The sequence below is a fragment of the Xenopus tropicalis genome, chromosome 6 (assembly GCF_000004195.4).
Source record: "Xenopus tropicalis strain Nigerian chromosome 6, UCB_Xtro_10.0, whole genome shotgun sequence".
NCBI lineage: Eukaryota > Metazoa > Chordata > Amphibia > Anura > Pipidae > Xenopus > Xenopus tropicalis.
In genome coordinates, this window is record NC_030682.2 from 46,095,809 (window position 1) to 46,106,760 (window position 10,952).

The 10,952-nt window shown below is 40.1% G+C and overlaps 1 protein-coding gene across 3 annotated transcripts in view; it reads right to left on the bottom strand.

Moving 5' to 3' along the window:
• The window catches only part of znf385d (zinc finger protein 385D), a 194,343-nt gene extending 189,091 nt beyond the window's left edge, over window positions 1-5,252 (bottom strand). The window contains exon 1 of one of the 3 annotated variants that reach the window (XM_031904169.1): window positions 4,832-5,252. In XM_031904169.1, the coding sequence (XP_031760029.1) occupies window positions 4,832-4,853 (22 nt within the window). In that variant the 5' untranslated portion in view covers window positions 4,854-5,252. The remainder of the gene's footprint in view (window positions 1-4,831) is intronic. The other 2 variants (XM_031904170.1, XM_002932412.5) reach the window with 2 other exon arrangements.
• Between the last annotated feature and the right edge of the window lie 5,700 nt (window positions 5,253-10,952).

Here is a 10,952-nt window from a genome sequence, read left to right on the forward strand (position 1 = left end):
AAAAAGTATATTTTGATAAAAATTGATTATTTAGATTAAGCAGGGTTTTACATATGAGCTTGTTTATGCAGTATATTTATAAAGACCTACTTTGTTTGGGGGTATTGTTATCCCTAAAATAGAGTGGGGAAGGCATGTAGATGTCCCTTCTCCCACCCCTTAACTTCATCATTCGGATTTTCACTTTAGCATAAGCAGCAGAGTGCTAGATGAGCACTAAGAAGCATACTCTTGCCCCCCAGGAACCTATAACATTAGCCTATAGCTTCTCTATGTGACTGCTTGTCAAGGCCCTTAACGGGTTGAAATCTGGGCCAACGTCCAAAACATGTTATCCAAGGATTTAAGAAGGCTCAGCGTCACAATTTAGGCAATATTTGGGGCAGGCAGCAATTAGCAGGGTCAGAAACAAAGAAGAAAATTCAGGAACCAGAAGATGAAGTAAAAACAGCAATTTACGCGCACCCATGCACTTCACTAAGAAAGACCTATATTTGGGCATTGAACCCAGTCCCTTAGCTCATATACTAATATCATTTCTGAACAAGAACATCTGCCCAAAGCAACCAATCAGCAAATCATTTTTATGTGATTTGTTGCCAGGGAAAACAAGGTTAATGCAATCTAAGCACCCATCAGCCACAAAGGTTCTTGTAGGAACAGAAACAAAGCAAAAAATGGTCCATAGCAATATAAAATCTTGGGTATATATTTAATATTAAATCACATACACACAGGCAAACTAAATGTAAACACAGAAAAGTCCTCCTTTCTGGAGGTAAGATAAACATGGGTGAATATAACTAATGGGAGAAATATTCTAACAGTGTTACTTTTATGGATGAGATAAGGTATAAAAACACCTGGAGTGTTCATCTGTGTCTGTGTTTACAATTTTCCATTAAAAAATACCTAATGTGCACAGAGATACAGCATTTAAATGCAGAGGAAGCATGACTGCTAGCTTAAGGACTTTCCTGGGAACCAATCTAAATCTTGGAAAATGAAAACACTAGACAGGGGAAGTTTGTAGTGTTTGCATTAATCTTGTGACCTATCAGTTCTGCTTTTTTATGACTTTGTTTTGTTTGTAACGTACAGTCTTCATACGAGACTATGATAGGGTTGTAAAAAGATAAAATAAAAATTCCAAATACTTCAACTCTGTTACAGCTGCTCCAATTCCTGTAAAGCTTGCCAAGTTTTCCAGAAAGTACAAGTCATTTCACTTTGGCCAGAGCTAAGCAGAAAAAACCCCTAAAAAAATCCTCTTTTTAAAATTGTTAACGAGGCATTAAGGAAAAGAGGCAATGGTCACTCAGTTGTGCTGCCACATGGTGCCTCACTTTCTCTTACACGGACAGATGACCATCCCATAATGCTCCATCGATAACTGTCACTTCAAGGGTTTCGTTTAGCATGACTTGCAACAGCTCAGCAGGCTTACAAGAACACTATGCCATTAGGGTCCACTTATCCAGATTAGGAACTGAGAGTTACAAATGAAATGAATGCTTCTAGTGATTTTGGTTACTTTACTTTAAACCACAATCATAACATACAGGTGAGGTTGCACATATCTGCTAAGAAGAACAAATCAGCAACCTCATTCCGCTATCAGGGAACCTATCATCCAGAAAGCTACAGGATTAAGTTCCCCATAGAGTCCTATTTGAAAATGTATTGAATTAATACAACAATATCTTGTACCTGATCTTATCTAATCTGCATGAATCCATATTGGTGGCACAACAATCATATTGGTTTTTTGTTTTTTTTTAAATATTTAAATGATTTTTTAAGGGCTCCAAATGAAAGAAACACCCCTTATCTGGAAAACCCTATATCCAATACATTAAAGATAACAGATCCCATACCTGTACTACTTGTTTCCTTGTTTGTACTTAAATCATTACTTTTATGGATTATATGTTAACAAAGGAGTTAATAGGGGAAGCAAAAATAATAATAGATAGAAGCTGACATTTGGCATTAATATACCTGCACTCTGTGCATTAAATGCAGTGCTATACAAAGTAGTATTCCATTTTATGTAACCTATACGACTGATAGATAGATAAGCTTTAGTTCTTTAACTGCCTATTAAGAATGTTTACATCAGCTAGTTTTCTTTACGGATAGCACTGCAAGGACAATGTTTCTTTATACTACGTTACAATGGTACTGAGTGCTACAATGGAATCTTTTATACACTTGCACATTCAACGCGAAGAATAAAGTGGAGAGCTGTTTTCACACACCTTTTCTCATTTCCTCGGGGGTTTCAGATTATTTATAAAGGTTTATACCACAACTGAACAGATACTTGCTTTGCTATGAGTGTTAAAATACATTTGTATGCAGTGTACTGAATCTACAGTAGAATGCAATAGAAATTCAACAGAAACCATGTTTTTCAAGTTTTTATCCCAAAATTGCACAGATACAAATGAAAAAAAAGAAAGGAACGCCCTAACTTTTTAACTGAAGGCGCTGAAATAATCGCGTGACATTGCTACATGACTCCTACACCTTGAGTTTACTGCCAAATTAGCATTTGGTTTTCATAATAAGCATGTCTTTTATAATGCTCCCTTATTAGTTTGAGAGTGCATTAAGCCAAGAACTTCTGCAAATCCAAACAGAGAACTACAAAATCATGCGATTTGATATAGAAGACTAGAGTTCAATAACAATCCTCAGAATTTCATACGTTCTTCCATTGTCTGTTGGAGATTCTTATTCTGCAACGTTATTAGGCAAATTCCATTTATGTTTTCAAGGCACTAGTTTGTAATATGTTGTTTTCCTCATGAGAGTGCTTGCCCAGCCTTCCCCTGCTGCTCTTTTCCATGACTCAAGAAAAGTATGTTCCTTCATTTAGTGCTACACACAACTAGGAATTATATGATTTGTATGTGGGGATATGTTTCTTTTCTTTTGAGTGTGTGTGTAATATATATAAATATATATATATATGTTCATATACCCATTTATTTTTAATAATGAGACCCCCTCATGGTGCTAAAGGGAAACAATTGGCTGAGGGGCCTCCAGCATGAGAGGGGCCCGTCTAAGATACAAAACATTGCTAAAATCACAAAAGATGGATAATGCTATTTTTATACACCAGGGATATCTATCTTTGGCCGTCCAGCTGTTGTACTACAATGCTAGCCAGTTGTAGTACTATAATGTCCAGCTGGAGGCCGTTCCAGGGTGCTGAGAGACATAGTCATCATGGCTAGTAAGCTGCATTATGAACATACTTGAGTTTCATTATTTTTTTTCCCCCCAATGGGACCCCAGCCCCCTGAATTCTATTTCCATCCCTTGGTCCTGTGGAGCAAAGATACCTGGCTATACTGAAGACAGCACTGTGTGCAAGCAGTCTGTTGTGTGCAGATGCTTCCTTTACAAATGATTTATACTGTATGCAATATAATAGGCCACATAAATACAGTTTCTTATGACACTGCATGACAGAAAACAGTCTTGAACCAGCGGGAGCATTATCTAAAATTCTGTATTCTCCTTTAACTGAATCCTTGTTGCTTAAGAACTTGGCATCCAAATAAAATGTTTTCAAGGGTATTGCTGTCAAATCAGAGCTATTGGTTCAGATGACATTAGAATGCAAGCTTAGTATACACCTGCTAGTTATACTGGAAAATATATGTTAAGAACCAAATACACATACACCACAATTTTCATATTTTTCTTGCATACAGCCTGACAGCTAGCCAGTTAAACTCTAAGCCTTCTAACCTTACATGACTCAAGGGAATCATTATCATTGGTACTTAGTCTCATAAACTGCTCGCCACTAACCAGCAGACAGTCCCATATTCTCTGTGATTCTTCCTCTAAAGTCCAGTTTAACCCCTTATGTGCCTATGCTTTAATGCTTAGTGTAACCCTGCCTACATGTAAACCACATGTTACTTTTTGAAGATGAAAAGAGCTTGAACCATGGAGCAGTTTAAATTCACAAAACACCTTTAAAAATAAACATAGTTCTTAATAAAATCCTTATGGAGATTTGGTGAAGAAATTATATAGCAGGTGGTGGCGTGAAGTCTTTACTACATGGCCCCTGTAAAATATTACTGTGGTTTTTCACCTTGAACGTTATGAATGGGTGCATAGAATAAATCAATAAGGCTATAGAGCTCAGAAAATATTACAGGCAGACATAGCTAATTTGCACTTTAACAGTGATATGCCAATCACAAGCCAGTCGCGGGTACCTGATTGGCCCTACAGAAAGCCACAGCACGGTTCAGTCCTATGGGTCAAGGTACTGGAAAGCTTAGAGGTTGCCTTTAACAACAAAAATTAAAACCAAACTCCCTGAAAACACATTATTAAAAGCTGTGAGCTCTCCGGTGGGTGATTTTACTGCAACTAATGGATTTTCTGGCTCTGCTGACATGTTAGCAGGGGGTATGTGCAATACAGAGGTTCTCCCAACACAAGAGTGAATTTTTTTTTCTGCTTTAAGTGATCCCCTAACAATTACACAGCACTGACCACCTAATTCCCACATTGCTCCCCCATTCTGCATGATTAATAAGGCAACTTGCTAACTTTCTGTTCTGTGCTACTAGTGCAAGCAGTCCATTGGCAGAAACCATAGAATGACCCCCCCCTACACAAAAGGGACCTGCAGTTACCCCAAGTCTTTACACATCAGTCCCCCAAAGAAGTAAAAAACAAAAAACACAGAATAAGCAAAGTGCTGGCTGGGTGCAAGAGATGAATATGTCCACGTCAAAACAGCTGCTTTCATTGAAACCACTGAAGCTGAGGACTAATGAAAAGCACTTACCAAAATACATGATGTTTCTCATTCCCAAAGGCTAGCCCAGCTGCTGACTATTGTGCAGTAACTCCTGCCCAGGGCTGACCTGTCACACCGGGTTCCTTCATTGCGCAGCAACAGCGAGTGGAGAATCCCCCAGCAGCAGCAGCAGCAGCAACAGCATTGCTCCAGTCATGTGTGAGTGCTGTGTGAGCGCTGTGCAGCCCAGGCAGTCAATCCCCTGTCTGATCTACTCCGGCTCCTGCACTGCCCATTCTTACTGTAATCTGACTCCTCCTTGTGCTGTCCTTGCTGTGCATGCCACAGGACTTCTCCCGCTACTACAGACGGATTTTCCTTGCCCTCACCCAGGCGGCTGGAGGTGTGTGCTTGCTCATATCCTGTGGAGATAAAGACAAATCTTATCAACCTGCTTCACATTTCTGGGGTTTTTTTTTCGATCTGTCGTTTTTGGACAGGCTGTGTTTTAAAGGCAGCCCGGTACAGTTTCATGGGCTGCTCCTGCTAATCTGGCAAATGCATTTAAGGGGAAGTTGATAAGATAAATAGCACAATGAAGTGATATCACAAAACCGGTCCTGACAGAAAATTGTGTCCATTATTGTCAGGGTTAAATGAGTTTACTGCTCAGCTTTTATTTAACCCTCTAGGGCACCACAGAACGCATAGCTCTGGGTGGGTATATTTTCATATCAAAACCCCACACCTTCCTTTTATACAGGCATAAAGGGGATTTCCACCCTAAGAATGAAGAAAAAAAATGCGTAATGAAAGGAAATATATTTCTAAGCAGCATTCTGCTATAAATCGATTATTATATAATATTAATAGTAATAAAAAATAGTTATTTATGTTATTTATAAATGTACCTGCGGTTGAAAACAGTGTTTGTCTTTTTTGCTGTTGCGTCCACTAAATTGGAAATGTTAAAAAAATTGTGGGGCCAAAATACCCTTAGTCAGAACATCTCTATGGGGTTATACAATAAAAGACACTAAATTTGCCCAGGAGCAGTAAACCATAGCAACAAATCAGCAGGTAGCATTTACTAGTCACCTGTTTAAAAGCAAATATCTTTTTGGTTGCTATGAGTTACTGTTCCAGGGCAAACTTTTATGGGTTAAAGAGTCTATTGTGTAATTTACTACAACCCCAGATGCAAGTACTGAACTAAGGGCTGCAAAATTGTGCCCCTTACTCATTCCAAAAGCACTTGTGTCTGGGGTTGCCCTGCTCCTAGGGCCAGATTGGTAATCCAGTGCTAGGTTCAGAGCAGTGCTGTATTTTGCTGCGGTGCCACTCTAGGGACTGAACCAAAGTGTGCCCCATCGGCATATGTGCAGTGTGAAGTGGCGGAAGTGACGCAATTTGTGTATATATTATGTCACTTCTGGCTGGCAAAGTTATCCAGGTACCCCTTATCCGGCGGTGGCAATGGAGTTTTTTTTATTTAGGAAAATTTTTACTTTTACCATGTAGGCACCTGAGAGCCACCAAGGGGCACTGCTACCATGAAGCGATAGCGCCTCCAAAGTTACCAGGGGCAGCAAAAAGCCTCTCCTGGTAACTTTAAGAGCTGAACTCGGTTTTTTAAAATGGAAATTCGGCTCTGCTAGTGCAGAGAGCCCACTTGCTCTCTCTACACTAGTGATGCGGCCCCCCTGCATCCCCTCTGGTGCTGTAAAGGTAAGCAAGGGGCCCGGCATGGGAGGAGCCAAACGCCCCTAGGGCCACCTCACTAAAGCTGCCACCCTATGCAGAGGACCTCAGGTGCCTATATGGTAAATAAAGCTCTGGTTCAGAGCATAGCACAAGCCTGCATAAGATAGGTGTAAGTACAGGTCATCCTGCAACAACCAGCCCTCACCTAAATGCCACCCTCCCACTGCGCCTGGTCCAATACAGTAGCTCCGCATAGGAGAAGGCTGATACATGTGCAAAGGCTGATAATTTGCCTGCATGTTGCAATAGCCTAAGGCTGCCATGCAGGGGCTGATATGGTACGCTTTCTATCATCTGGCCCAAAGGACAAATGGGATAGCATAAAAGGTGCATACAGGTTATGGCTGCCTTTCTTTGGATCAACACTCATGTATTAGACTTCTTTTGTGTAATTTTATCAGTACATAGCCAGCTTAACTTTAGCTATGATGGATACATTAGACTAAATTTGGACTTACAAGGCCCTTTAAAAGAAATAGGGCAGATTAATATGGAGAAAGATAGTAAGATATTTATCTGGAAAGGCACAAGAGGGACAGTAGATGATGATACATGAGTGATTTTAGTACATGAATAAAACCATATCTATATATCATGTAAAAAATATTTCCCTAGAATGTAATGTATATTATCTAAGATAACATAAATGTGGTACCTTGTGGTACCTTGTTGTCTTGTTTATGCTATGCTATTATCTAATGCTTTCTGGGAATCTGCACTAATAAGCTTTTGTTCCTTGAGCTGCACTGCACTGGAGAATGCTAACTCAAGGGATATGGCACAAAGGTACAGTTACCTTAACAGTATATATAATAGCCCTTTACCATTGTGGTTGGTGTCATTGTTAATGGTTTCCAGTGAATCTAAGGTCAGTAACCTATAATAACATTTTTATTTCCATCAAAATTGGATTAATAGATATCAGCAGTTTTGTTGTTGTTATAAAAGAGTGGCTGAACAAATGAGACAAACGGATTGTTGATTTACTTGAAAGTGTTATAAATGCCTCTTTGGTTCTAAGGTAATGGCTCCAGTTAGGCTTAACTGATGATCTTCCTTTTTCAATACCCCCTGCCTGAAAAAACTCACTAGTAACAATCAATGCTACAGTAACTGAAATGATGATGGGACAATTCCAGGCTCGGCATACAGCAACACCAATACCAGCAACAGATTTAAAATCTAGGGTCAGTGTTAGTCAAGGGCACTATGGAAGTCACCACGAACATGTAATTTCTAAAACTAAAAAAAACTAGAACAAGTATTTAGCACAATGACATGCTGTTTATATTCACAATAACATTCTTTTTTGTTTTTGTTTTAGTGACCTTGCAACAAAATCCGAATGTCCTGTCCTTCCTATATTCCATTCCATTATATATTTCCCACTGAAAATAATTTTTAAATAATCATGACTATTCTAAAGAAAAGAAATACACAAGTTCTACGTCAAGGACAAAAGGTTATTTCATTTGCCAAGTACAGTATATTCTAAATATGCAATGTTTTCTACAAAAACAATCACTTTCATTATTGTCTGTGTAAAAAGAACAGGAGGTAATGTTTATTAAATTTACTTTTAAAGCAATGTATTCCACAGCCTTGTATAATGGGTAAATGCACAACAATTTAAAAAAAAAAAAAAAATACACAAAATGAGGTTAAAGGCATCAGTCTCAGTCAGCAAATTCAGGTGAGCACTCTAGACTTTATAACATTATTTTTGCTTTATTTGATATGTAAATTATTTTATTATAATTATTTACTTATTGTGATAGTATATTCTGCAGCACAGAGATTATACATCAATAACATACAGTAAGTCCCTGCCTGAGTAAAGTTTATAACTAAGAAACTACTAAAAATACAAATTTATTTTAATGTAAGTGGCAAAAATTCTCTTTTAAGGCTCTTGGCTATTCCATAAAAATGTATTTTCGGACTGTTCATTGTACTGCATGAGCTTATTTTACTGTTCCTATGCCCAGTTAGTCTAATAAAGCCCTCCATCATTCATTGTATGTTCATGGCTGCTGTTTATTTTTGCAGAAAAATAATATTAGTCAAATGCCTACTCATAACATGGGTTAATCGCTCATGTGTATTTCAGTTGTAAGGAAATACCAGCTTGTGATGATGCATTAATCAACCACAAACATTGCCATACCAATTAAATCATTTGTATATACATAGTGGCATTTACACCACATGGTTTGGCTTCCCAGTGCTTTAGAGATCAGTAAATCTAAACAATGAAATGTTTTGTTATGGTACCTTTTTAGCCATTCTGCTAAATACAAGAACAATTTACAACGGTGGGTAAATACGTGATGCCTGTGAATGGATGTTACATTTGAATTAGGGTTGTCACATTTTTCGCAAACAACTTTAGTTTTATAAAGATTTTTGAATGTTCTTCTCCCAATACTTTATCCAGTTAATGCCCAAACCTCTGTTAGTTCACTTCTCCCCTTTGAAGCAATTAGCATTACTATTTTCTGATCCTTTATTCTAAACTTGCATATTCAGTAAATCATTACACTGAAATATTAATCTTTCCTCATCTGAAGCCCCCTACAAGAAGAGGAGATACAATTAACATTTCAGTGTAATTATTTACTAAATTGTAATGCTAATTGTTTCAAAGGGGAGTAGTAGTACTAAACTAGATTCCTACAAATACTGAATCAAAAAGTACTGGGAGTTCAAAGGATCACAGCCAAAAGCAGAGATTTGTAGAGGATGGTAAGAGCTGGACCGTAGACCCCACCTGGTCTTAAGGACTCATTTGTGAACCCAAGAGCAGCATGCAGTGTGCCAAAAAGGGCCTCAGTTGGCAGACTGGACTTTGTTGTGCCCAAATATCTGCAGGCCTCTGCACTCTGTTTCGGCTCACTTCACTATTACAGCACTGACTGCGTTAGGCAGTGTTGTTTTAATAAAGTACAGATGGAAGCACATAGGCGTCTGTCCACCACCCGCTTTGTATCGAGTATCATTCAGACATCCAGGGTACAGAGGAGCTCAGCTGACTTTGGGGCCCCATCCTTATCACCTGCCCTAGGGCTAGCTGCACCTCTTGGCTCTGCTCTCATCGTGGAGTGCCGTATGTTTTAGTACAGAGCTCAATGCAAAGGAGGGGACAAATGCTTCTAGAGGTCAAGAGTGATCTTCCACTGCAAAGACACATTTTGCAGACTATATTCATTTTAAGATCTTTGTTGATAATTAAAACAGTGGCACCCTGATGTCACTTTGTTTTCCCAAAGTTTCCTCGAGAGGCAACTTCGGGCGACTTCTTGCCGGTGGGATGGCATTGTGGGGAGATTAGTCGCCCCCGGTAATGAAGATTTGTTGCGGGACGACTAATCTCCTCGTGTGCCACTGCCCTTAGGGTGAAGACCCACTGAGTTACTTAGTAGCAGCTACTTTGTCATGGCTACTAAACGTCAGAAAATACCCTGCCATAGACAATACTGAGAATTGCCTTTACTAAGAATAAGAGTGAATCCCAAGATATTTCCTTTATTTTCAACACACACCATCCACAGTGTGATAACAATTGCACAATGAGATTTAGAAACAATGCAGAAACCACAGTACTTCAGTCTGCAATTCACCTTTTAATGGTGCATATCACAACGTGATTCGGGAAATTGTACCTTTTTCAAATCACTTAAAAAAACGGATACGTTTCCGAAACATGTAGTGATATGCACCAATAAAAGATGAATTGCAGACTGAATTACTGTGGTTTCTGCGTTGTTTCTAAGGGCTCTGGCACACGGGGGAGATTAGTCGCCCGCGATTAACTCCCTGTTCGCGGGCGACTAATCTCCCCGAGTTGCCTACCCCTGCCATCCCACCGGCGAACATGTAAGTCGCCGGCGGGATGGCAGATGCGGCGGGGCAATTTCAGGGAATCGCCGAAAAAGACTCGCGAGTCTTTTTCGCCGATTTGCGCGAAATCGCACCACCGCGGGCGACTAATCTCCCCCGTGTGCCAGAGCCCTAAGGGCTCTGGTACACGGGGAGATTAGTCGCCCACGGCAAAACTCCCTGCTCGCGGACGACTAATCTCCCCGAGTTTCCTTCCCCCTGCCATCCCACCGGCGAACATGTAAGTCGCCGGCGGGATGGCAGACGCGGCGGGGCGATTTCGGGAAATCGCCGAAAAAGCCTCACAAGTCTTTTTCGGCGATTTGCGCAGAATCGCGCCGCCGCGTCTGCCATCCCGCCGGCGACTTACATGTTCGCCGGTGGGATGGCAGGGGGAAGGCAACTCGGGGAGATTAGTCGCCCGCGAGCAGGGAGTTTTGCCGCGGGCGACTAATCTCCCCGTGTACCAGAGCCCTAAAACTCATTGTGCAGTACTGAGAATTGCCTCTGATAAAACACACATAGA